This window comes from Podarcis bocagei, assembly GCF_964188305.1.
Source record: "Podarcis bocagei genome assembly, chromosome: 13".
Classification (NCBI taxonomy): Eukaryota; Metazoa; Chordata; class Lepidosauria; order Squamata; family Lacertidae; genus Podarcis; species Podarcis bocagei.
In genome coordinates this window covers 37,162,544-37,190,020 of record NC_138138.1, presented here as the reverse complement: position 1 = coordinate 37,190,020, position 27,477 = coordinate 37,162,544, and the positions used below count along the sequence as shown (strand labels likewise).

General features: G+C 49.1%; 1 protein-coding gene across 5 annotated transcripts; it reads left to right on the top strand.

Moving 5' to 3' along the window:
* Positions 1–762: 762 nt before the first annotated feature.
* On the top strand, positions 763–26,891 carry TULP2 (TUB like protein 2). 5 transcript variants are annotated; one of them, XM_081168305.1, is made up of 16 exons: positions 1,817–1,858; positions 4,477–4,526; positions 6,545–6,589; positions 8,369–8,420; positions 9,256–9,412; positions 10,016–10,141; positions 11,406–11,513; positions 13,336–13,530; positions 15,217–15,408; positions 15,742–15,884; positions 17,960–18,142; positions 19,973–20,085; positions 21,149–21,263; positions 22,692–22,790; positions 22,905–23,076; positions 26,075–26,891. In XM_081168305.1, the coding sequence occupies exons 1-16, from the start codon at positions 1,820–1,822 to the stop codon at positions 26,206–26,208; spliced, it is 1,923 nt and encodes a 640-aa protein (XP_081024431.1). In that variant the 5' UTR covers positions 1,817–1,819; the 3' UTR covers positions 26,209–26,891. The 5 variants fall into 5 exon arrangements, with proteins under 5 accessions (XP_081024434.1, XP_081024433.1, XP_081024431.1 ...); XM_081168304.1 differs by lacking the exon at positions 1,817–1,858 and adding an exon at positions 1,969–2,314; XM_081168308.1 differs by lacking the exons at positions 1,817–1,858; positions 6,545–6,589 and adding an exon at positions 763–785.
* The last annotated feature ends 586 nt before the right edge of the window (positions 26,892–27,477 follow it).

Here is a 27,477-nt window from a genome sequence, read left to right as displayed (position 1 = left end):
TGTTTTCTGGTAAACGGACGCTAGAGGGCGCAGAGAGGAAGGCGGTAGAAGTTAATTTAAGGGGCAATTAGAGCCCGGATTTATTTTGAGAGCGAGAATTTAGCAGCGGCCGCGTGTGATCTGCTAACTGGCGAATGTTTTTTTCTGAGCATGGGCAGAGTGCATTGGAAATCACAAGCTAGAGGTATAAGGCGCTTCGCGAGCCCTGATCCGGGAAAGCTTCTGCTACAGTAAAATGTATTCCTTAATATGCTGGTTACCACTCTGAAATTTGCATCGTAAGGCTGCCTGCTTTTAAAAATCTGCTGACGGAGGCACTAGGCTTTGCTGCTTCCAGTGTCAGGCAGAAATTCAACAGGGGCAGATGCCTCAGCATGGAGGCACAATAAACAGGAGGAGATCTTTACTGAGCAAAACAAAGATTGTGGGGTGGTTAATTAACTGAGGTAACTCAGTCTTATTCATTTCAGTGGGTCTACAGTATTCTGAGTAAAACATGCCTGAATGCCACCCAGTGATAACAGTGAGTAGAAGTCATTCCAGTAAATAATAATTTTAAAATAACTCTGTTGGTAGTATTTCCAGAAGGCTAATTATGTTTGTCTCTTGCAGCAAAACGAAAGAAGTCTTGTTTATAGTTCACAAGCAGCCTCATACCCAGCATTGTTTGGGAATTCAAAGAAACCAGAAAATCAGAGCCATTTCGAAATTGATTCAAATGGTGTCCAGTGGAGTCCGAACAAAGATCTCAGGAACCGTCATGCAAAATTACAGGATATTAAGAGGTGTGCAAATGCATATCAAACAGTCAACTTTCCGAAATGCATAGGCGATAGAAATGTCAGAAATGTGTTGTACAAAAATGATAGTTTTATCTGCATGGTAAGTACGCATTTCTCAATTACAGTGGTACATCTGGTTACGTACTTAATTTGTTCTGGAGGTCCGTACTTAACCTGAAACTGTTCTTAACCTGAAGCACCACTTTAGCTAATGGGGCCTCCCGCTCCTGCGCCACTGCCGCGCGATTTCTGTTCTCATCCTGAAGCAAAGTTCTTAACCCGAGGTACTATTTCTTGGTTAGCAGAGTCTGTAACCTGAAGCGTATGTCACCTGAAGCGTATGTAACCTGAGGTACCACTGCAGTGCAAGAAATGGGAAGCGTGCCAGCCAGTACGTGTATATATGAAATGTAAGTTGCATCTGTAGCCATGGGTGGAGCAAATAAGCCTTTACTGTTGGGCAACGAGTGCAAAATGCAGTGGCTCTACCATTCACTGGAGCAGGATATTGCCGCCATTTTACGACGCATACCGCCAAAAGAATTGCACAGGCTGCCAATGAGCCACCTGGATAAATTCAACCTGCTACAAAGATATATGTAGTTTGGGACCAGGATGCCTGAGCGTTTGTCTTTCCCCTTATATACGCAATCAATCACTTCTCTGCAGGTGAAGGTCTGCAGCAGATAGTCCATTCTGCACAATATAGAAACCGGGCCTTTCATGTGGTGGCACCTTCTCTTTGGAATTCCCTTGTTAAATATAAGACAGGTGCTGCCTCAGTTGTCTTCGCAGTGCCCACTGAAGACTTTCTTCTCCCAACAAGCCAACAACTTGGCTTCCAACGATAATGTAGCTCTTTCTCAGTATGTATCTGCATTGGAATTCTTTTTTAGATGTTTAAATTGTTTTATTTTGCATGTGTTTGCTGCTCTGGGCTCCTTTTGGAGGAAAGTTAGGGCACGGATAAGACTGGAATCCACTCCCCTCTGCCCATGTGAAAAGCCCCGTTGGCATAGCTACTAAGCCCATCTGGAATGAGCCAAGTCATGTCTATGTTGGCATCCAGTAGAATGGTGAGTGCCTCTGTCTCTACATTCTGGAATTCTTTATTCCAGAATGGAACATCTTTTTAATCCTTTGTGGCATCGCCAAGATTACCCATTGTCCAATCAGCCAACAGTAGCTTGTATGGTGACCTTGAGCACTGAAGGAACTAGTGTGTAAAGCAGCTGCTGAGAGCTGGAGGACGGGGGGGAAATATATTAAGCGCAAGTTCTAAGTTTTTCAACTCTGGTTGATCTATTGACCTCAGTTCCTGAACTGGAATTTGTTCTTTCCCAGCTGTAATGCTGCCTTAGAACTTGTGGTGTCTTTGCAAAGCCTGAAAGGGCTCCTTTATGCGAAGCGGACTCAAAACATACAAGCCGTAGGTTTCGTGGATTTCCTGGAAGGATATAAAGGAGGCTGGAGCCATGCTCAATTGGAACAATGATATCAACATGTCACTAAGACTGATCTCGCCCGAGGAGGTAAGCTAAGAAAGAGGAGGAAGGTGAAGCTAACGGGAGATTTTTTAATTCAGTTCAGTTTGGAGAACAGTTGGTGTCTGCAGCTTCAGGCTGTCGGACAAGATGCCCAGTGGACCCCCTTGCTGAGTGGTGGGTCCACCACCTCCTCCTCACTTCTGCCCTGCTGCCCATCTGCTTGCCCCCTACCTCTGGGCTCAGTCTCTACAACCACCGGAGGGAGAGTCAGTTGTGACTGCGCTCTTTCGACAAGGAGGGTGGAATGCAAGGAGGTCAACAGTAGGTGGCGCTAGAGCCAGTGGCAAGCAGGGGAACCGACCAATTCTAGTCTTGCCCCCATCTTCCTGCTCCCTGCCAAATTGTACAAGGGGCAACATTGAGAGCAAGGAAGAGGAAGTAGAGAGGCAGTACCACGTCCCTGGATTGGTTGTCGGTAAGAAAGTCAGCAGAGGTGAGCTGGCTCAGGGCAGACTGAGGCCGGTGGGGCAGTGCCAACATTTGCCCTAATGCATCAACCTCTGCTAGGGAGAGCACGAGGCAACAGCACAAGGTTGGTGCTGTTTCTCCTTGCTCTGGCCAGCAAGGAGAGGAGCAACGGAGCCAGGAGGAATTCTGGGGAATTCAAATTGTAGTACAGTCATACCTCGGGTTACAGCCGCTTCAGGTTGCGTTTTTTCGGGTTCGCACCCGCCAAAACCTGGAAGTAGCAGAATGGGTTACTTCTGGGTTTCGGCAGTCACACATGTGCAGAAGCGCTAAATCACGCTTTGCATATGCACAGAAGCGCCGAATCCCAATCCGCGTGTGCGAGACACACTGCTGTGGGTTGTGAACTCTGCGGGTTGCGAACGTGCATCCCGCACGGATCACGCTCACAACCCGAGCGTCCACTGTACAATAAAGTGCAATCGATAGGAAATAAAAGCAGCAATTAAAAGCACCATTAAAAATCATGCAGCATCTACCACTAGGCTTGCCAGTCTAAATCTCCAGGTGGGAGAGAGTGCCTTTACTGTTCATGCATCTTGCAAGCTTCAGCTTAGCAGGAGCTGGGTGCAAATTGCAGCATAAACACTCTGGGGGGGGGGTTCCACCCTCCTCGGCTACTGCCTCCCAATTAACCTCCATCTCCAGGGCCTGCCCTGTGGTATCACTGGGGGGCCCCCACCATAACATCACCAGGGGCTGCCCCCGGGTCTCAGGTTTGGACCATGAGATGTCAGGGTCTGAAATGCTCCTGGCTTAGCAACCCTGCCTACCACAGCGCATTACAGTTGCTACAACTGGCAGAAAAACTATGAAGTGGTCTGCCAAGACCCACAGCAGCTTTCAAGTGGGCAGGGAGAGGGGAGACGATTGGGAACCACTGCCCTATTCATATATGTGTGCATGGATGTAGCCATAGTTCTGCAGCTGCTCACTCAAATGCAAGCTTTTCCTCTTGCTCGCTCTCGACTGACACACACTGTGCAGGAAAGACTTGTTCAGGGTTTAGCAGCCCAGCGACTGGCTGCTCGCACACCTGACTCCCAAGGCCACTGGGCAGAAGGCACCTTTCGAGGCAGCCACAGGTCCTGCAGACTTAAGGCAGACAAAGTCACAAAGCTGATTAGGAGAATCTGATGCTGGTTTGGCGGGGGAAGAGGAGCTGCTCCACTGCGTGCTCCCCCCGCCCTTCCGCACCTACCTTCGCCAGCTGCAGTCCGAAGACCAGAGCTAGGAGGGAGAAGACAGGATCCGACCTCAGCCTTGCCGCTTGGGGATTTGAGCAGTTGGGGGCTTTCCCTGGGTGAAAGTGGTGAGTTAAGAAGGGAGTTTGGGCTTGTTCTTGAGCAGGATTCCGGGTGCAGGGTGTCATTTGATTGCACTGGTCAAATCGCGGCAAACTGTCGTTCTCTACCGAAAGATAAATATCTGGCACCGTTTTTTTAAGGGAGTGTTGGAAGGTGCCAGGAGTCACGCCTGGGAACTCTGGATCGAGGAGCAAAAACTAGTGATTTGTGACACTAGCAAAGAGAAGCCAAGATTGGCAGTGAAATGAGAGTCCAAAAGGCTCAGGGCAAAGATGGCTGTGTCGTAGGTGACAGCAGGGGGGGAATTAATTTTAAAAATCAAAAGTAATATTGTGCCTCTCTGTCAATCATCTGGTTTTTTCTGCTTGGCAGATGCAGTCTGATCCTGCTGTGGTCCAACCATCTCCAGCAAGGCATAAAATGTAAGCGAACGGGGCTCTTCTGGGTGGGTGGGTGGGTGTGTACTGTTGGCTGTTATTCTTGCTAATCCCTCCTGAGGCTAATTCTATCCCGTCCACCTTAGAAAGAGAACAGATGCCTTGCATGGATAGCCTCGCCCATTCGCCTTCACGCTTTTAATCCATGCTCTTAGCCTCCGGAGGTCATTTTCGTTTAAGAACCCACTTGTGAGGCTGCTGTCAGAAGAGATGTCTGTGCCACAGACTTAATCAATTCTATATGTCAGTTTAGCTGCTCTGGCTCACCGCCCCTCACTCCCCCAAAAATGTTCCCTAGGAATACATTTCAGGGCAGGCAGTTGTGTTTGTCTGTTGCACAAAGCAACCAAGAGCCTTGTGGCACCTAAAAGATTTGTTTGTGAAGGTGCAGGACTTTGTATTATAGCTTAGCAACATCTGGAGGGCCACAGGTTTCCCACTTTTGCACTGAAGCTTAAATGTATGTAAAAGAAATGGAATAATAATAATAATAATAATAATAATAATAATAATAATAATATATTTATACCTCGCCCATCTGGCTGGGTTTCCCCAGCCACTCTGGGCGGCTCCCAACAGAATATTAAAAACACAATAAAATGTCAAACATTAAAAAACTTCCCTAAACAGGGCTGCCTTCAGATGTCTTCTAAAAGTCAGATAGTTGTTTATTTCCTTGACATCTGGTGGGAGGGTGTTCTGCAGGGTGGGGGCCACCACCGAGAAGGCCCTCTGCCTGGTTCCCTGTAGCTTCACTTCTCACAGTGAGGGAACTGCCAGGAGGTGCTTGGAGCTGGACCTCAGTGTCCAGGCTGGACAATGGGGGTGGAGACGCTCCTTCAGGTATACTGGGCCGAGGAACCAGTCTAGCTGCCACATTCTGGATTAGTTGTAGTTTCTGGGTCACCTTCAAAGGTAGCCCCATGTAGAGCTGCAGTGATGCTCCTACAGCCTACCTCAACCTGATGTCCTTCAGATATTGTTGACTCTTAACTCCCATCAGCCCCAGGCAGCATGGACAATGGCCAGGGATGATGGGAGTTTGAGCCGGGTCCCTCTGGTCCTTTCAGACTGGCTCTTCAAGGCTTCCAGTAGCTGCAGTTTGGTGGCAGGGCATATGCTTGGGCTGGAGAAGGTCCCTGGTTCAGTCCCTGGCCTCTCCATATAAAACGTGATGAATATACCACTTCCGGGATGCTCTCTCCCAGAGACACTTGCTTGAGGCTGCCAATGCTGTAGTCCTTTGGGTGCTAAGTGAAAACCATCCTGCTTCCTTCTGCCGTTATGCGTCCCAAGACATAGCTCCACCCCCATCATTCTGCCCGGACACTGAGGTCCAGTGCCGAGGGCCTTCTGGCGGTTCCCTCACTGCGAGAAGCCAAGTTACATAGAACCAGGCAGAGGGCCTTCTCGGTAGTGGCGCCCTCCCTGTGGAACGCCCTCCCACCAGATGTCAAAGAGAACAACAACTACCAGACTTTTAGAAAACATCTGAAGGCAGCCCTGTTTAGGGAAGCTTTTAATGTTTGATGTATTACAGTATTTTAATATTTTTTTTGGAAGCTGCCCAGAGTGGCTGGGGAGGCCCAGCCAGATGGGCGGGGTATAAATAATAAATTATTATTATTATTATTATTATTATTATTATTATTATTATTATTGTTATTGCAAACAAAACAACTTTTCAAAATATATAGTAGATGCAAACAGCCCAGAGAGCTTGGCAGGAGGTGCAGTATGTAAGCGTAATTAAATAGAGGTGTTGTGCAACTGTCTTGGCAATCCCTTACCTGTGCTGCACTATTCTTGCAGATTGCGCTAATCTCCCAGCCTGCCATTGGGACTGGCGCTGTCCCTGTGTGGTTTGCCTGTAGGTGCACTGGACCTCTTGCAGCAAAGACAACTTTTCTGCTTGCTTAGTGTCAGCACATATTTAGGGCCCAAGCATTCAGAAAGCATTTTTCTTTTCGGTGGTCTGACCCACCTGCACCGTTTTCTTGCAGCCTCACGGAATCCACAAGTAAAAATGCTTCACCCACCCCTGGGAGGTAAGGAAGGGGAAGAAGGGAATTTAGTAAGAACTGGTGCTTCTTAGTCTGCCTAGCTAGCTAGCTGCTTAGCTGAGTATTGCAACTGAGATAACAGCATAGTGGTTAAGAGGCAGAGGCTGGTTGTACGTGGAAGCATTTGCAGCTGTATCAATGGGAAGGTGCAGCACCTGTTTTCCATGCAGAAAGTTAGGACTGGGAGAGACCCAGGTCTGAAACCCTGGAGAGCCACAGCCAGTGTGGACAATGTGGAGCCAGATGGACCAGCAGTTGGACAGCTTTGTATGTTCCCTAGCTATGCACTTATTGACAAAATCGCCCATTTCAAAATGGTATAAGGCAGAGCTAAATGAACATCAGGGCTGCAACCATTCATTGGTTGGATTGATATATTAAGGCCCTTTTTGACCGAAATGACACCGATTAATCGGGCAACTCATTTCGGCGAACGTTCACTATTTTTAAATAAAAGCACTTACAAAAACTTCAGCTGAAAAAAAGTCATTCCCCTTTAATTGTAACACAGAAGGGATGCCTCTTGGCCCCAGTGCCATCATATATATACATATAAAGAAAAACCCAGCATATTTTCTCCTTTCAAAACTATTGGTTTAGTCATAGGAAAATCTGTGCAGGTCTCATCAGTGAACGAATCCATTATTTATTCAGGCAGCACCTCTAAATAATACCAGCCTGCCGTACAGTTGTGCGTGTAAAGTGCCTTGAATGTTTCAAAGCACTTTGGAAATCCTAATCATCTTTATTAAGCATTATTTTGATTAGAACTCAGCTCCGTTCAGTCCTAGATGCTGTTAGCCTTCTGAATGGGGCTGATGGGAGGTGGAATCTGACAACGTCTGGAGGGCCACAGAATCCCCATCCCTACTTTAAGGAATGGGCCTAGTTTAAAAATAGTGGAGCCCATCTTGTTTCTTCCTCACTTGTAACTCCTCTTTCTGTCAGTGTGAACAATACGGAAGGTATCCATGTTATTCTGCTACACCAAAAATTACAGAGTGTCTTTGAGCCACCTGAAGTTGAACATATTTATTATGGCACCTAAGCCAGATGTGGCCAGATGTTGTGGATTGCAGATTCCATCATCCCCATCAGTTCGCTCTGCTGGCTGTGGCTGATGGGAGTTGTGCAATCCACAGCATCTGAGCAGCACCTCAGAATTAGCGGACTCCATCTGCTGAAATAAAACCGTAGTCCACGATAGCTTATATGCCATGGCAATTGCGGCAGGTCACATCATCCACACCGTACATTCAAAGAGTGTAGCTTCCCCCAAAGAATCATGGGAACCGTACCTTTGCTAAGGATGCTGGGAATTGTAGCTGTCTCTGAGGAGTAAGCAGCAATTTCCAGGATCCTCTGGAGGAAGCCGTGTGCTTTCAATGTGCCGTGTGAATGTGACCGTAGTTTTTAAGGTGCCACAACACTGCCATTTATTTGTGAGTGATGCAGGAGTTAGAGAGCACTGAGGGCTTTATAACTTATAAGTTACAATGAGCATGTGGACATGGCCTTGTCCACTTTTCCGCCTCCACCGTGGCTGGGCCTTTGAGGCTTTTGTGAGGTCACAAAATCCTTTCAGCGCCATGGCACTCAGAACCCCCAGGGAGCAGCAATCCTGGGGACTGACCCCTCTAGCAGGTGGGGCTGCCCCGGAGCTGGCAGAGTGATGCCACATCTCAGAATGTACCGGAATTTGTACCGCCGCCTCCACTCCCTCTCCAATTCACCTCCTGATGCTGGTACCCCTTTCTCTTCTAGCAATGGCAACGACGAAGCAGCGTTCATCCGGAAGCAGAAACTGGAGATCCAGGTACTTTGCTGTAGGAGAGGGCCAAACTCTTGGGAGTGGGGAGGAGCGGGAACATTGCTGGGGACCTTCTCGGTGGGGTGGGGTAAACAGCTCTCGAGCTGCAGGGATGCAGTTGCTTGGCATGTGTTATCTGTAAGTGGCAATGCTTGTTTAAAAGGTTCTTAAGTATGGCAAGGGCAACACACCCCATAATTCAGCTGCTGCAGTGTATTCCAACACAAGGGTTTAGATCTGGGTTTTTGGCAGAACTCATCTGTGGGATCTCTTAATGGGGGAGGCAAATAGAGGGGAATCATTGCAATTGACGTGAGTCTTAGAATCACAGAACTGTAGAGTTGGAAGGGACACAAAAGGTTATCTAATCCCCAATCCAGTGCTTTTTAGGGTAAAAAAAAATGGGCCGTCAGTATTCATCTATTGATAAAAGTGCTGTGGGTGTTGGCATAAAATGGCAAAGAAAGAGGTGACTGTACTGCAAACCACAGCCACCAAAAAAGCGTTGAATGTACACAGCACCCTCCTCTACACCAGTGTGGTGCAGTGGTTAAGAGCAGTGGATTCGTAATCTGGTGAACTGGGTTCGCGTCTCCGCTTCTCCACAGGCAGCTGCTGGGTGACCTTGGGCCAGTCACACTTCCCTGAAGTCTCTCAGCCCCACTCACCTCACAGAGGGTTTGTTGTGGGGGAGGAAGGGAAAGGAGAATATTAGCCTCTTTGAGACTCCTTCGGGTAGTGATAAAGCAGGATATCAAATCCAAACTCCTCTTCTTCTTCTTCTTCTTCTTCTGTTTAACCCTGCTTCCATTTCTGACCATCTCTCTGTACACCCTTCCAGCGCCGTATCATCGAAAAGAAGCAACGGCGCAAGCGCCAGGAGCCGCTCATGGTCCAGGCCAATACGGAGGCCAAGGTGAAGGGGCGCCGTGGGAGGCGCAAGCCGGAGGAACGCATCCCGCTCATGGAGTCTTGCAGTGAGCATAGCCTGTGCAATAGTGAGTCTCAGCAGTGTCCAGCCTGCTCTCCACATTTAAATCCTTTTGTTGGGTGGGGCTTCGGGAACGTTGACATATCCCATGGCATAGGAGGAAATTCCAATCTACGAGGAGGCTTTTTTAATTGTAATATTTTTTTTTAAATAAACAGAGCTGCAAAGTGATTAGTAACTTCAAATGTGCACATATTTAAACTGCGTGCATTTAAATTCGCACTTTTGAAGGCTACAGAAGGGGGCAATATGCAGGGGGAATTTTAATTATATTAATTAATTTAATTTAAATTATATTAAAAGCACCCCCTTTGCTCCAAGGAGCTCGAGGGGGTGCAAATGGTTCTCCCGCCCTCCTGGTATATCATCACAACCACCTTGTGAGGTAGCTTATGCTGAGAGACTGTGACTAGACCAAGATCACCCAGCGGGTCTGTGGGCGGATTCGAACTCGGATCCTTGAGGTCCACAACCAACCCACTTTGGTACTGGACCAAAATTTGCCCTTCTCAGCTAAATGGTAGATAAAATGGATGGTGTGGAGATTTCGGAGCATTTATCGGATGAGATTTGATGCCCGCTGAACGATAATCCACCTGTCTTTCCAAAGGTACAAGCAACCCTTTCCTCGTGGAATCGGTCCCAGAGGCCCACCTTGGCGCTCATATGTGGGGTAGCTCTGTGCAGATGAACCGGACGCACAACGGCCAAGGGGAATGCCAGGAACCCTTGCCAGGTAACAAAAGAACATAAGGTAATATAAGAGCTCTACTGGATCAGGCCAGTGGCCCAACAAGACGAGCATCCTGTTCTCTCAGTAGCCAGTCAGATGCCCTTGGAAAGCCCACAATCAGGGCAATGGGCACAACAGCCGCCTCTCCCCTTGAGACTTCCTCATAACCCTTCCCAGGCCACACTTCCTCTCCCCAGGCCACACTCCTCAGTAGCCTGGTTTCAGTGTTTTTGCATGGCTAATAATGACTCTTGCTTGTCTGGATGAAGGATAGAGGCAAGGGTGGGTGGGGACTAGCCTACCGTGCAATGGTAAAATTTACCTTTATTGCTCCTCCCCCTTTTGCCCTCAGAGTAATTGCCCAGAAGGCAATGTGGCCCTTGGGAAGAAAAAAGTTCCCCACCCCATAGGCTCTGAAATCTTGCACTTCTCTTTCCAGGAATAACTGGTGATTATCCCTGTTATAAGAAAATATCTCTGTTTTCCTTATGGGGAGCCCTTAAGAGTCCCTCGGGAAATCTCTTATTGGTCAGAGGGAAGCAGAGGCCAACCAGAGTATATTGAAAGCAAAGCGGCTAATAAGCCTGATCTTTATTAAAGGAAATCAACTATTGCAACAGGGTCCCCACTCACCACACGCAGGAGGGAGGAGAACCTTGAACAATGGTGCGCAAGCTCCTATAAAGACTTTTGAAATTGCCCACCCTGTAACCCAAGACCACCCCCCAAAACATCATACATACATCACAGAAAGAGGTGGTCCCCAGCAGAAATGTGAGAGCGCTGCTTCTCTCCTGTCTGCCAGGATACCTGATAATGCCTTACTTGATAGCATTTTCTGGGTAGCCTGGCCATCACTTTGAGATGGTAAATACTTTAGTTCCCTAATCTCTTAGGCATATTGATAGACTATTTACAGGGAGGTGTAAGCCCCTACAGTCCAGAGTCAATTGGAAAGCTTTTCCCATTTCCTTCCTCCTTGCAGAGAAATATTTGAGGTCAATTTGGGAGAGTCAAAATGGCTTCCTGTACTATTTCAGACATGCAGTTTATATTCTTATGTATTCATTTGCCTTGTACATTTATGAACATTTATTCTATATTTGAGACCTTAGAATTATTATAATCCCCACCACCTGTTTCCTCTCTTCCCTGAGGTCTTCAGCACCCTTTCACCTTTAATTATTTTTATTTTATTCAACAAAATTTACACAGCGCTTGATTGAACGGCCTCTATGTGGTCTTTGTTGCCCTTCCCTCTCCACAGATTTCTTTGATGAGGAGGAGCTGGAAGTGGCCATTTTGGAAGAAACCCAGCCTATCAACAGGAACGAATCAGCTCCCAAGAACGGCTGGCAGGCCAAACAAAGAGAAGGTGAGGGGGCGGGGCGGGGAGAAGAACCAGGTTACTGAACATTCACCACTGTGATACTGTTAGCGGTTGCTAAGCAACTGCCTCTGATGCTCGGTTGCCAGGCAACAGAGATGAGTCAACAAGACTCATACTGCTTTGCACATGTCCAAGGACAAAGTTTCCCTATGCAGAGAGGGGTTCCTGAAAGGCAGAGGCAGTCTGCAGGGCGCACAGGTACCCCAATGTGGGAAATACCTCTGCTGATGTTCCTAGTTGATTTGAGGGGATTCCCGCTACTAGTCGCTTCCCCAGTGCAGGGAGAGAAGGTCTCAAAGCTAAATTTATGAGGAGGAGATAGCTGGTGGTGTGGTTTCTACAAGGAGTTGCTGTGGGAATAAGGAGTAGCAAAGTTTTTATCCCTGTTCATTCCAGATATACAGCATTTAGTGAATTTTAGGGGGCTTTATAATGGATAATAATGTTGTTGCTACTCACCAGATTGTTGCGTTCCAGTATTGTCTGCCTGTGTTTTGCCCCAGACTTGATCTGTGGGAAAAAGAAAAAAAATTATAGGGCTTAGCTGCCCAGTGTAGGTAGGCAAAATTCAACCGAGGCTTCAGAACTAATGTGCTTTTAGTTAAAAACTTCTCCCTTCAAGCTTCTGCCCATTTTATTTCTTCCTGTTCAACAGAGCTTGTGATGAATTGCTGCTTAATTAGTCACTCTGGTAAGGAGGTTTGGAGAAGGCTTTCATTGTCAGTTTGTTGCCGTCTTTTATTTTCTATTGTAGCAAAATCAATAAAAGGGATTTAACCCTTTCCCCTGTGCCATCTTCTGAAACAGTCGCCACCAAAGTTGCTTTTATCCATGAACGGGGGTTGGGGAAGACGGGTATAATATGAGAAATGGCAGCTTCAAGAGAAGTGGCAAATTAAATCGATGAAGTGGTTCTACAAAAAGGGTTGTGTTGTGAACTGTCCTGAGATCTACGGGTGAAGAGTAGCATGCAACATTAATAAATAATAAAGGAATAATTAAATTACCTATCCCCACTCCCCTAGGAACAGGGCCTGTTCGAAGGTCTTCCTGCAACAGGTTTTACAAAAAGAAATCGGGAGATCCAATCAATAATCTCACACTTTGGGCCCCATTTTAAAATGGCAAGTTTCTAATTCTGATGCAGATAAAAGCTGAAAAAGTGAGAGCACAATCTGGTGAAATCACAAGAACCAGAGAGAGAGAGACTGAGCCAGACTTCCACTGATCAAATTCCAGTGGGAATTCAGGGCTTCCTATACTGCATTTCCTTCTCCCTTCCCATGGTTGGACACTAACAGCATAAATAATTCCATTTTTCTTATTTACATCCCCCTGCCCCAAGTTACAAGGATGCGGGTGGTGCTGTGGGTTAAACCACAGAGCCTAGGACTTGCTGATCAGAAGGTCGGCGGTTTGAATTCCCACGACGGGGTGAGCTCCCGTTGCTCGGTCCCTGCTCCTGCCAACCTAGCAGTTCGAAAGCACGTCAAAGTGCAAGTAGATAAATAGGTACCACTCTGGCAGGAAGGTAAACGGCATTTCCGTGCGCTGCTCTGGTTGGCCAGAAGCAGCTTAGTCATGCTGGCCACATGACCCAGAAGCTGTACGCCGGCTCCCTCGGCCAATAAAGCGAGATGAGCGCTGCAACCCCAGAGTCGGCCACAACTGGACCTAATGGTCAGGGGTCCCTTTACCTTTACCTTTACCCCAAGTTACAGATCTGGCCTTTAACTGGCTTGCTATTTAAGGCACATTTCATGCATAACCCCTGAGGTCATTGTCCTCTCTTTCTTGCCACCTGCAGGGCGCCCCAATGCCCAGCGACATAGCCAGGCTTCCAGGTCAAAGAAGGAAGTCTTATCACTCAGAGAGGCTGTTCCGTCTAACATTGTGGACATGGAAGGTGAGGCTCCTGGCTGCGAGTTCCAGGCACCCTTGTTGGAAAAGGAAGCCTCATCCCCAATACAGAAAGCTCCATCCATCATCATGGATATGGAAGGTGAGACTCCAGAATTTTGCATAAGAGTACAAGGAGGCATGGAAAGAAGAAAAGCCCACTCTTGAGGCAAGGGAGTATGAACTTGTGCTTTGAACATGTGCCCGGTTTCTAAATAACTGTGCCAGGGAAGCATGAATACTCTGAACAGGGCAGGAAAATTTGCATTTAAAGCTGTGCATATGCGAGTAGTAAGATAACATGCCACTGCTGCAACGCTTTCCGTATAAAAGCTGCTTCAAAAAAGGCAGCTCAGAAACTTCCTTTTTAAATGCAGCTGCCAAGCGGTGGGCCGCACCAATTTTTTATCTACTTCATTGGTTCCTAAACAGTTTCCAGGCTCAAGCTTAGAAGCCACCTTGACAATTATGTAGTATACAAATGACCATGTTAGTTAATAAATTACATTTCCCCCACCTTTCATACAAGGGCCTCAGGTGACATACACAGTTCTCGCCTGAAGTTTAGGTGGCAAGACACAGCGATAACAGCAAGGACCTTTATTGAACTACATGACTGGGAAACGGGGGCAAAGCAACTGCTTATATACATCCCCGAAAGCCTGGGCCACTCCCAACGTGATTGGCTGTCTAAACTTCCAAGCTGCGAATCACGACTCAAGAGTTCAAGGGCCAATGGCAGAAGCCCAAATCTTGAAATGTTCTGTGATTGGACATCATGTATCGAATCAGAACACAGGAGCTCAGAATCCTTAGTCCAGACTCAAGCTCAGGCAGACACAGACCACTGAGTACATGACATCTCCCTTCCTCATTTAATCCCCAACAACAACCCTTTGGGTAGGTTAGGCTGAGAGGCAGTGGCTGTCCCAAGGTACCCAGTGAGCTTCATGGCTGAGTAGGGATTCAAACTTCGATCTCCAGGTCCTAGTCCAGCGCTGGTCGCCCTCTGCTTTAGCAAAAGATCAGGAATGGAATGAGCGAGCAAGTATGGGGGATGCACAGTGGATCTGTGTTTAATAAGACAGAGTGCAAAGAGTGTGCAAATGGGTTCATGGAGGGAGGGGGCAAGCAAGGAAGAAGTAGAAAGACAGCAAGGCCCATCTTCGTACATTATTCCCCATGTCAAATATGAGCCTTTGTTCCTAAACTGCATGCAGACAGGAATATAGACTGGTGTGTGTGTTCCCTGGGTGCAGAAATTACATCTGATGTTCAAACAATATATGCTGAAGTGAACATACAGACACACAAAGCTATCCTATATGAGCCAAGCCAATGGACCATGGCGCCCAGTATTGTCTATTCTGACTTGCAGGCAGTTAAGGGTCTCAGGAACAGTCTTTCCCATCATCTGTTACCTGACATCAATCCTTGCTAGGCTGTTGCTCACTTGTTTTTTTTCTGGAAGCGCTGTGGAGTATACAGGGACACCTTGGTGAATGACATAGTTTGTGTGTTATGTACTTCTGGTCTCTAAAATATAAAGCAAGTGTGGGGAACTTTTGGCCTTCCGGCTGTTGTTGAACTACAACTCCCATCAGCCCCGGCAAATGGGGCCAATGGGTAGGAACAACAGGAGCTGTAGTTCAGCCACATCTAGAGGGCCTGAGACTCCCCACATGCCTGATACAAGGTCTGAAGCAGCCCTGGGACAGGAGGTAGAAGGTGGCGTGGAGACGAGAACAAGCCAGAAGAGGGCAGTAACAGAATTGATTTCACATCTTAGACCATTTCGAGAATGAACCGCAGAGAGAAGACATGGACCTAGAATCTACAGGGTCCAAGGATACCACTGGCGAAGCCTGCCATGTCGACACACTGCTCAGCAATTCTGACAGTGAGGGGGAGTCATCCCAGGAGTTGACAGTCCCACCCTCACCCATGAAAAAGCCCCAGGACAGGATGCTTGCACACAGAGGTGAGTGGCTGGAAGGGGATCATCTGCCAAACTGCTCTTTCGCTGATCTTGGCAAAGAGTTCTGAGATATAGCCAAGATATAGCCAAGAGTTGTGTGTGTTTCTGCAACTCTCTGCAAACATCCAGTGATGTTTAGCACAGAATTAAGTGTCATGAGGACCTTAGGTAGCTAGTTTTTTAAAACAACAAAAACTTTCTAGCATTAATGGCTGTTAAAATAGGCATGCAATGTATAGGCTATGCCCCTGATCTAAAGAGGTAGAAGAGAGAGACAGAGAGAGATTAGTGACTGGATTCCACCCCATCCTTCACAATCCTCCTTGCTCTTCTCAGGGTCTCTCACCAATGGAAGGAGAAGCCAGAGTGAGGAAGACGAAGATGACGAAGACGAAGAGAAGGATGACGAAGATGAAGGCTTCAAGGACAAGGATCAAGACATCCTTATGTACTTCCGTGAGGAAATTGACTCAGCCACCGTAAGAGCCTACGACTGAAATTGAGCATCCCCTTTTCAAGCATCTGAATGATCACTCAGGATATATGTGGCTGGGCGCATACCATATATTTAAAGTGCATGGCTTCCCCCCAAAATCATTGGAAGTGTAGTTTACACATACTCACATACTTACAATCCCCAGCACCCTTATCAAACTACAGTTCCCATGATTCTTTAGGGAAAACGTCACATGCTTTAAATGTATGGTGTGTACAGGATGCAGTTGTGCTAATGTGAGAGAAGGGCCCCCCCCCCATCCTAGCTGTTGCCCCCCCCCCCGATGTCCTGCAACTCTACTCGGGTGCTTTTCCATAGGTACACCTTCACCTCACCCCAGCGCCATTTTGTTCATTGTCCCGCTGCCCTGGTCTCCACAGAAACGGACAAGGTTGGGGGAAATTATTGTCAGTTTCGACAGACAAATTTTGGGGGTGGAAATAACCAGTGCATTTGTGGAAATGGACAATGCTGTCTCTCTCTCCCCTTTATCCATGGCTAGAGAACAGTAATGGAAACTGGCCACAGTGAAATGGACACGCTTTCCCCCCTCAACATACTTTTATATAGGGAGAAGTCTAAAGGTGAAAAAAGGCACTCCCAAATATGTGGAAAGAATGGTGGGTGAAGGACTTAAAAAATGAGTTCAGATGAAACACATCTGTTGCTGTGCTGCTCCCTTGAAGGGCGGTGCCACAAACTGAAAACAGGGTCTACAAATGGTTCAACTGTCATAGTTTAAGAGCATAAGACATGCTTGCTGGATCAGGCCAGTGGCCCATTTAGTCCAGCATCCTGTTCTCAAAGTGGCAGACCAGAGGCCTTCTGGGAAGTCTGCAAACTGGACATGAGCAGAAGAGCCCTCTGTTTCTGCTGAGGTAACTTGGAAACTGGTTCTTTTTGTGGGTTTGCTGAGAATTCTCTCTTGCAGGTTCTTTAGGCCAGGAGGAGATGGGCTGGGCACAGGCCTACATAACAAGTGCCTGGTTTTCTTCTCCAGCTTTACACACAGACCCTAAACACATTTCCCTTTAAAAACCAGGGACTCAAAATTTGCTATTTTAAGATTTATGTTTTAGCACAGAGCAGGGCCAGCCCAAGATATTTTGGCACCTGAGGCAAAATGGTGCCCCCCTCCCCGCCAGGGAAGAAGGGGTGAGTGAATATCTACATCAGGAACAAGGAGGAGAATAAAGATCTACACTGGGATCTGCTGCTCCTGTGGATCCAGAAGCCTGAGGCGGTCACCTCACATTGCCTCATGGGCAAGACGGCAGTGGAACAGAGTATTCCTTTTACAAGGTCATAAACCATACAGGAACGAAGAGTCTATTCTCTGCGATAATTGTGTGTTTAATTAGGCTTGGGAAATCCCAATACTCATGTTGATCTGACATTAGCTTTGAGGGAATTAATAATCACATGGCCTGAGGTGTTCGATAAAATTTGTCAGCTTTTGGCTCTCCAAAAGTTGTTGGACTCCAACTCCCAATTGCCCCACCGAGTATTGCCAATGGCCAGGGAAGCTGGGAGTTGTAGTTCAATAACATATTGAGTACCACAGGTCCCCATCCCTGCTTTAGCCTCTCACAGAACTATAATCCACAGGATTCCATGTGTTTGAAGCACTTGTAGTCCACATATAAGAGCAAGGAGCCAAGCAAGCAGTTAAAGGAGAGAACAGTTGCCTTTGACTGAGCTTCCCTACCTCATTCCTTCCAAAACACCTCCCATCTGAGGACAATGTTGCCTTGGGACGGAAAGAGAGAAGACTGAACTATCTGAAAAGCTGCCATCTAATTCCCAGTATTCCACCTGAGGGCATTTCCCTCCTTCAGATGGGCTACTTAAGGACCATCTTGCCCCAAAGGGAGGAGAGGTCGAGTTATCCAAAAGGATTTGTTCCCCCTTGTCACTTGTCTTGGTGGTTTTAATGTTGTTTCAGTTGATGCTTATTGTTTTCCTATTTCTATGTTAACTGCTTTGTGAGGTTTTCCCCAAAAGCAATCTCTTAACTAGCCTTAAGAAGCAGCCTATCCTTATTTTTTCCCCTTTCAGTCTCCCAGTGAAGAATGTAGCACCCCTTTGTCCCTCAATCTGGATGACCTAGAAGAATTTGTACTGAAACCCGCTCCTCAAGGCAGTACCATCCAGTGTCGCATTACACGGGACCGGAAGGGGATGGACAAGGGCATTTTCCCCTTCTACTACCTGCATCTGGAGATGGAAAATGGAAAGAAGGTATCTGCAAGCGAGAAAGAATTCTGTGCCTTTAGAAACAACAACAATAACCCTGCTTTCAGGGGTCAGCAAACGTTTTCCGCAGGGGGCCAGTCCACTGTCCCTCAGACCTTGTGGGGGGGCCAGACTATATTTGGGGGGATCCTCCCCACGACTCTCCCCTCCCTTCTCCACAGCACCAGACGAGCCCCGGTGGATGCTTACCTGTGCCTTGCAAGCAGCAGGGGCTGGCAGAGGTGGAGGGATGATGAGTGGCGCAAAAGGGCTGGTTCCGTAGAGGGGCTGCTTAAAATGGTGCTCAGCCAACCGCGGCTCAACAAAGCCCAGCCCCCTTCTTCCTCTAGGCAGGGCGGGGAGAAGCTAGGAGGCAGCGGCGCAGGGTGGGGTGGGGTGGGGTGGAATGGCGCAGCCCGAACAATCAGAATCCCCACAGCAATCCACACGGCGATTCCCAGACCTCCCACCAGCCGGATCCAGAAGGCAATTGGGCCGGGTCCAGCCTCCGGGCCTTAGTTTGCCGACCCATGGACTAGAGTCCATCAGATGAATGAAGTTTTAGCCCAGGGGCAGCAAACCTTTTCAGCAGGGGGCCGGTCCACTGTCCCTCAGACCTTGTGGGGGGGTCAGACTACGGTATACTTTGGGGGGGGGGAATGAACAAATTCCTATGCCCCACAAATAAACCCAGAGATGCATTTTAAATAAAAGGACACATTCTACTCCTGTAAAAATACGCTGATTCCCAGACCATCTGCACTCCAAATTTAGAAGGTGATTGGGCCAGATCCAGCCCCCGGGCCTTAGTTTGCCTACCCATGTTTTAGCCTTACTTGGTGGGGATATATAGGGAGAAAGAAAAGGTCAGAAATGGTGAACAGGGGGGTCTAATAGGAATGAAAAGTCTGGCAATTCAGTTAAGGCGGCAATCCTGGGAGCTCATCTCTCTCTCAATGGATGGCTTCCAGCCTCACGAGGGCCTTCCCCACTTCCATGGCTACCACTGTGGCCCTGGCCTTACCAACCTCTCAGCGATGTCGTTAGAGGCAAAAAGGCAAGTGCCTCACATATGCCAGCCCTCGCACTGGTGTATGTATTCTCTCTCACCTTTGAAAGATGTTCCATGGAGGAGGTCCCAGGTACAATCTCTAGGCATGGCCAGGAGAGTCTCCTGCCCAAATTCTGGAAAACTACTGTCAGATAGTGTAGTAGACAGTAATGAAAGGCTAGACGGATCCATGTTCTTAGTAGGCTGCAACAAACTTCAGAGGAGGAAGCTGCCAATGGGGATATCCAGACTAGTAATCTTATCAATAATATTGTACAAGAACCTATAGGTAATTACTCTAGAAGGCGGTGCAATTTGTACCGCTTCCTGTGATTTGACACCGTTCAGCAATTATATCCCAGGGTTGTTTTCCAATACATTTGGAACTTCACTGGAGATGTTAAAAGTAGGTCATGAGGGACCCATGGGCCTCCAGATCTGGCCAAAGTACAGCTCCCACGGCCATGCTTGCTGGGAGTTGTAGTCCCACAACATTGTGGGGTGCACAAGTCCCCCACACCTGCAATAAAGTCTCTGCAATTATTCTGAATGGAAGTGGCTTAGAACTGGGACGGAGAGCCTTGGGCCTGTAGATATCGTTGGATTCCATCTCGCATCGATCCCAGTCAGTGCAGCCGGCGGTCAGGGAGTTGTAGTCCAACAACATCCAGAGAAAGGGAAATGTAAAGATACCTGTGTGGATCAGAAAGGGGATGCTGGCCATTGCGGGAGGGAGGCTTGCCAGGGACCCGTCTCACTGACCGTTGCTGTGTATTCTCCCTCAGCGATTCATTATGTCTGGTCGGAAGAGGAAGAAAAGCAAGACTTCCAACTACCTCATTTCACTGGACCCCATTGATCTGTCAAGGGATGGAGATAACTACATTGGGAAAGTCAGGTGTGTCTGTTTCAACCCCATCTTGCATTGGCAGGGCTGTGGCACAGTTGGGAGGGTGCCTGGTTTGCGTGCAGGTGGCCCCAGGTTCAATCCCTGCCATCTCAGGAAGCTCAGGTGATGTGAAAGATCGAGACCCTGGAGCGCTAGGGCCTGTCAATGTTACACTGCTGTGGTCACGTCACCCCAAACATCCAGCGCTGCAGCACCTTAGTAGGTAAGGTAAAGGGACCCCTGACCATTAGGTCCAGTTGTGACCGACTCTGGGGTTGCAGCGCTCATCTCGCTTTACTGGCTGAGGGAGCCGGCGTACAGCTTCCAGGTCATGTGGCCAGCATGACTAAGCCGCTTCTGGCAAACCAGAGCAGCGCACGGAAATGCCGTTTACCTTCCCACTGGAGCGGTACCTATTTATCTGCTTGCACTTTGACGTGCTTTCGAACTGCTAGGTTGGCAGGAGCAGGGACCGAGCAACAGGAGCTCACCCCGTTGCGGGGATTTGAACCACCGACCTTCTGATCGGCAAGTCGTAGGCCCTCTGGTTTAACCCACAGCGCCACCCGCATCCCTAGCACCTTAGTAACCTACCCATTTATTGGGCTGAGAGCATTCATAGGCAAGGACCTACAACGCCTCCTCTAAGTTATCACCAAAGAAAACCACAGAGCAAGCGAGGCAGCCTCTTTTCTTGGAGCAATTTAAAGTTCAAAGCGATGATAGTGATCTTTTGAGCTGCCCAGTTTTTCTGGAGGAGGTGTTCAAAAACAATTCCCATAAGGAGCAGGAAATGGCTATTAAGCCATTGTCCTTTCAGGCATCTTGTTATTGAGAATTTGTCCTCATTTTTTTAATGTATGCACGAATGATCCTTAGCTGGGAGACACAAACACTTACGTTTCATTCTTGGCTGCTGCCTTTTATTTTTAGCAGTGCTCTTGTTCTTCATTTGTATTTTCTTTTGATATTGGGTTTTGGATTGTTATTTATTAATTGGGAAGTGGGGGAGTTGAGGATAAGGTATAACATTTCTAAAATAAGTCTTTCTCCCCGCCCCCCCTGCTTCTAGGTCCAACGTACTAGGAACCAAATTTACCGTGTTTGACAATGGGATGAACCCAGATAAGAAACCTTTTGTTCCAGAAACAGCCCAGCTGCGGCAAGAGCTGGTTGCCATTTGCTACGTAAGCTTGAATGGAGAGTGGGCCCTGTTGGAATGAGGGGAGGAGCCTGGGCAGTAGGAAAGACCCAAGACCTCAAAGAGCCACCAGCTGCCAAAATAGGCAACACTGAGCTAGATGGAGGAATGGCCTGTATAAGCAGAAACCTCTGTTGCTATGGTGCTGCCTTTACTACAGAGATGAGATGAGCCTGTAGTCCTCCAAAGATGTTGGGCTACAACTCCCATCGATCCCTGGCAATTAGTCTGAGGCTAACGGGAGTTTGGGTCCAACAGCATCCGGAGGCCCAGAGCTCCTCCATCCCTGCTTTATTTATCACCTTCTGGCCACTTGTGGTGTTTTCCTCCGGTATGAAGCAGATTTTTCTCCCAGTGGGACAATGATGGTTGAGTCCTCAGCCCAGTATACCTGAAGGAGCGTCTCCACCCCCGTTGTTCTGCCTGGACACTGAGGACCTTCTGGCAGTTCCCTCACTGTGAGAAGTGAGGTTACAGGGAACCAGGCAGAGGGCCTTTTCGGTAGTGGTGCCTGCCCTGCGGAACACCCTCCCATCAGATGTCAGGGAAATAAACAACTACAGTGGTACCTCAGGTTAAGAACTTAATTCGTTCCGGAGGTCCGTTCTTAACCTGAAGCACCACTTTAGCTAATGGGGCCTCCCGCTGCGCCGCTGCTGCACAATTTCTGTTCTCATCCTGAAGCAAAGTTCTTAACCCGAGGTACTATTTCTGGGTTAGCGGAGTCTGTAACCCGAAGCGTATGTAACCTGAAGCGTATGTAACCCAAGGTACCACTGTGCCTGACTTTTTGAAGATATCTGTAGGCAGCCCTGTTTAGGGAAGTTTTAAATGTCTGAAGTTTTATTGTGCTTTTAATTCTGTTGGGAGCCACCCAGAGTGGCTGGGGAAACCCAGCCAGATGGGCAGGGTATAGGTAATAAATATTATTATTACTACTACTACAAAATGAGAAAGTTGGCTTCTGTTTCAGGTGAAAGGTTTAGAATCTATCCAGTGCCTTGCACACAGATAGGAGAAGAGTTGTTTCTGGGTGCTGGGACAGCTGGTTTGCATGTAGAAGGCCCCAGGTTCAATCCCTAGCACCCACCCTCAAGTAGGCCTGGGAGAGACCCCTGCCTGAAACCCTGGAGGGTTGCTGCCAGTCAGTGTAAACAATACTGAGTGGATAGATCAGTGGTCTGACTCGTTACGAGGTGGCTTCTTAGGTATGCATTTGCAGAATTCACAATATGCTACATAAATGAATAATAAAGTGACAGTAACAACCCGATGGCAGAGTGAATAGAATCATATAATTGGAAGGGACCCCGTAGGGTCATTTAGTCCAACCCCCTGAAATGCAGAAATCTTTTGTCCAGTGTGGGGCAATAGTTTATGTTGCTTTTTGCTCCTTTCCTCTCCTCCTTTATAGGAAACCAATGTGTTGGGATTCAGAGGCCCACGAAAAATGACAGTGATAATCCCTGGTGTGGACGCAGACAACGAAAGGATCTGCATCCGGCCTAAGAATGTGAGTGGTTCACTGCGACATGGAGGCTGCCAGGCAGCCTCGCTTCTTCTAGTGCCCTTCTAGGGCTTGAAACCGGCAGCATAAAACATCCCCGCATGTCTGTGTTGTCGGTAGGAACATGAGACCCTCCTGACTCGGTACCAGAACCGGAACATGCAGAACCTGATCAAACTCCAGAACAAGATGCCGGCTTGGAACGAGGAGACCCAGTCCTACGTGCTCAACTTCCGAGGGCGCGTCACACAGGCCTCCGTCAAGAACTTCCAGATCATCTCAGAAGATGACCGTGAGTAGAGGGCGGAGTTGAGGCGAGGCGACTCGAGGCAAAAGTGCTGCATCCCAGTAACTTAAGCCACAGCCGCTCATAAGCGAGGCCAATTCACTGGGACTTCCTTCCAATCAAACAGGCTTAGAAGGACCACTTCCTTCGTGGGCAAGGGATTCTCCGGTATGGCCTCCCCAACCTGGTGCCCTCCGGATGTTGTTGGACGAACCACTCGCATCAGCCCCAAGCAGTGGAGCCAATGGTCAGGGATGATGGAAGTTGTAGTCCAGAACAAACAGAGGGCGCCAAATTAAGGGAGACCGCTCTGGCCTAACAGTCCCAGCCCGGATATTGCTGCATCTCGGCAATGCACAAGAAGCCTTCGGACATAAAGGTCGCAGCAGACCTGCGTGCACAAATTACATATTTACGGGAGTAGGTTGTACAAACATTGGCTGGTGCAGGCATGGTACACGAGGATCTCTGTGTAACCAAGTTGCCTCTATTCACCAAGCTCCATAGGTGTAAGAAAGCTATTCGCACCACCCAGCAGCCTTCTTTCAAAAGAACAGGACCTCTCAAAGATACCGTATTTTTCGCACTATAGGACGCACTTTTTCCCCTCCAAAAATGAAGGGGATATGTGTGTGCGTCCTATGGTGCGAATGCAGGCTTTTGCTGAAGCCTGGAGAGCGAGAGGGGTCCGTGCGCACCGACCCCTCTCGCTCTCCAGGCTTCAGGAAGCTATCCCAAGTCTTGCAAGCCCGGCGGGATGTCCCGCGGGCTCGCAAGGCTTGCGGGCAGCAGCCTGCACCCAAAAGCTGGGGACAGCGGGGAGGTGCAGAGCCGCCACCCCGCTATTCCCCGACCTGATCTGGAGGCTGGCGGGGGGAGAAGCAAGCCTGCTTCTCCCCCCCCAGCCCCACAAGCTCGGGGGATAGGGGGATGGCGAAGCGCCGCCATCCCGCTATTCCCCGACCTGATCTGGAGGCTGGGGGTGGGAGAAGCAAGCCCCCCCCACACCATCCCCACAACCTCCAGATCAGGTCGGGGAATAGCGGGATGGCAGCGCTCCGCCATCCCGCTATTCCACGACCTGATCTGGAGGCTGGGGGTGGGAGAAGCAAGCCTGCTTCTCCCCCCTACCATCCCCACAACCTCCAGATCAGGTCGGGGAATCGCGGGATGGCAGCGCTCCGCCATCCCGCTATTCCACGACCTGATCTGGAGGCTGGGGGTGGGAGAAGCAAGCCTGCTTCTCCCCCCCACCATACCCACAACCTCCAGATCAGGTCGGGGAATCGCGGGATGGCAGCGCTCCGCCATCCCGCTATTCCACGACCTGATCTGGAGGCTGGGGGTGGGAGAAGCAAGCCTGCTTCTCCCCCCCACCATCCCCACAACCTCCAGATCAGGTCGGGGAATCGCGGGATGGCAGCGCTCCGCCATCCCGCTATTCCACGACCTGATCTGGAGGCTGGGGGTGGGAGAAGCAAGCCTGCTTCTCCCCCCCACCATCCCCACAACCTCCAGATCAGGTCGGGGAATCGCGGGATGGCAGCGCTCCGCCATCCCGCTATTCCACGACCTGATCTGGAGGCTGGGGGTGGGAGAAGCAAGCCTGCTTCTCCCCCCCACCATACCCACAACCTCCAGATCAGGTCGGGGAATCGCGGGATGGCAGCGCTCCGCCATCCCGCTATTCCACGACCTGATCTGGAGGCTGGGGGTGGGAGAAGCAAGCCTGCTTCTCCCCCCCACCATCCCCACAACCTCCAGATCAGGTCGGGGAATCGCGGGATGGCAGCGCTCTGCCATCCCGCTATTCCCCGACCTGATCTGGAGGCTGGGGGTGGGAGAAGCAAGCCTGCTTCTCCCCGCCACCATCCCCACAACCTCCAGATCAGGTCGGGGAATCGCGGGATGGCAGCGCTCCGCCATCCCGCTATTCCGCGACCTGATCTGGAGGCTGGGGGTGGGAGAAGCAAGCCTGCTTCTCCCCCCCCCACCAGCCCCACAACCTCCAGGCTTCAGGAGAGCCCCACCGCCAGCCCCACAAGCTCGGGGGACAGCGGGAGAGGCGCAGCGCGCCCTTCCCGCTGTCCCCCAACTTGGTTAGAAGGCTGGCGGGGGGAGAAGCCTGCTCCTCCCCGTCGCCAGCCCTGCAAACTCGGGGGATAGCGGGAGAGGCGCAGCGCGCCATTCCCGCTGTCCCCCGACTTGGTTTGGAGGCTGGCGGAAGGCTTCCTCCTCCCCCAGCCCCGCAAGCTCCCAGAGCCATGCCAAAGCTGCGCGCAGCTTCGGCATGGCTCTGGGTCCCGTTCTGGGGGAGGGGGAAGCTCGGGCTTCCCCGCCCCAGCCCCGCGCCTGGCGGGGGGGGGGGATAAATTTCCCCCCCCTTTATTCCCCCCCCCCAAATCTAGGTGCGTCCTATGGACCGGTGCGTCCAATAGTCCGAAAAATACGGTACACACCCCTCCCTGTGTTTATCACAGGCTGAAGGAAAGTTTGAGCAGAGGTTTGGCTGTATGTAGAAAACGGAGGTGGTGGTGGGGTATGTATCTTTGGAAGAGAGGTCCCTGAGCATGTTGTTTTGAAGAATGGGGAGATGGGTAGTGAAATATACTCGGGAGTTGAGAGTGGATTTCATGCTCTTTATTCAGCTCATAGTGGTGAGGAGGAATGGAAGTTCCCTCAGAATGTCTGCTTTATATACATTATTTACACAATGGGCCCCACGTGATTGGCTAATTCTGGGATTCTCCTGTAAGCCAATCAGGTTGCGGATTCACTTCCACCTGGAGCTGGATTGGGTGGCTCCTGTGGACCAACCAGACTGCTGCATTCTGGGTCCTATTGTTCTAATACCAATCATCAGTACATAACAGGTGGGCAGGCCGGCGAGTTGGTGGACCAGGATAGATGTCTTCAAAGGCGTTTTGTCTGCATGTTTAGCAGCAGAGATTACGTACAGAGTTTCCTGTCTCATTGGTACTCTTTTCCCATCCCTGCCATCCAGCTAACTACATTATGCTGCAGTTTGGTCGTGTGGCGCCCGATGTGTTCACCATGGATTACCGGTTCCCTCTTTGTGCCGTTCAGGCCTTTGCCATCTGCCTGTCCAGCTTCGACGGGAAAATTGCTTGCGAGTAGAGAGCCATCCCGCCGACTTCTCTGACATCCAACCTCTGTGGCTTTTGCCCTGGATTGCTTCCTGCTGCCTCGTAAAACTGGACACAAACTGTTTTGCTTTCAGTATTGCCCACCTTCTACCTCCGACCTTCCCGTCTTTTGTCAGGCTGGACCTCCACATGACCTGTTGCCGTCAAGCTGGCATGTGATTTCCCCTTTTGCTGCTCCCCATTTGAATCCCGACAAGCCATTTCCTGCCAAAGTATCTTCACCATTCCCTGTAGCCCCCAAAGCTTCGACTTCATCTCCATCTTCCTTGTTTTGATTCTGATTTTTTATTCGCTTTGAAACTCCCCCTGCCCAAACTGATTTCTGACCTGTGTCACTTAACCTTTGAACCTTGCTACTTTGGTTAAGGCTTGTTATGTCCTAACTCCCCCCCCCCAGCCTCCCCCCCTTCAAAGTAACTAATTAATATCCATCTATGCAAGAAACATACCATCTCACCAGATGTGGACCAAAGCTCCGTTATTGAAGAAACAACAAAGCACTTGAAGAAACAGCAACTTCTGCCAGCTTCATGAATTCAGAACAAGGGAAGGGGCAGCCATTTTGAAACTATGGGCTGAAGCTGCAACCCCACCTATTTTCCCTTCTCTATCAAATTGGGTAATAGATTGGAAATAAAGCTTACCCAGAGATCAGTCCAGCCGCCTGACTTATTCTTGGGAGAAGATGGGGCTCTTTCCAGGACAACCTGCTTCTAGAGGGGTTTGACTACATCAGTTGGGGATTCCAAACTACCCTTCGTCACATCTCTGTTTTCAACCTCATCACAACCAGAGACACTGGTTTATATTGTATTTTAGGGCTCATTCAGACTACTTCTTGTTGCTTGCCTAGAAAACACAAACAGTTTTGTGCTTGTCCCATGCTTTTTCGGCACAGGCATGAGTGGATTTGCCTTTCCCCCAGAAAACCCAATCAGAACAAACGTCAATAAAACCCAGTTTATGTTTATTCAGATCCAGCAGTAGGCAGCAGGTTTTCCTGGGGGGAAGGGGGGGCAAGAGGAAGCATGGATGAGATTATACAACATATAATCATATATTACTAATAGCCTGTACCAGGCACCGTTTGGGAATTCTGAAACCCAAAAATGGGTGCAGTTTTGAAAAGTTCAGCCCACCATCTTGATTCAAAATGGCACCCAATCATATACAAACATCGACGAAAACCTGCTCCCTGATCTCAGGAACAGTCATACCAAATTTGGTTCCATTATCTTAA

Bases quoted from the DNA above. Each gene is read 5' to 3' on its own strand.
- TULP2 (XM_081168304.1), top strand. From the start codon at position 2,258: ATGCTCAATTGGAACAATGATATCAACATGTCACTAAGACTGATCTCG. The intron at 6,590-8,368 runs GTAAGGAAGGGG...TTTCTCTTCTAG, and splicing joins GCTTCACCCACCCCTGGGAG to CAATGGCAACGACGAAGCAG. The intron at 21,264-22,691 runs GTAAGCTTGAAT...CCTCCTTTATAG, and splicing joins AGCTGGTTGCCATTTGCTAC to GAAACCAATGTGTTGGGATT.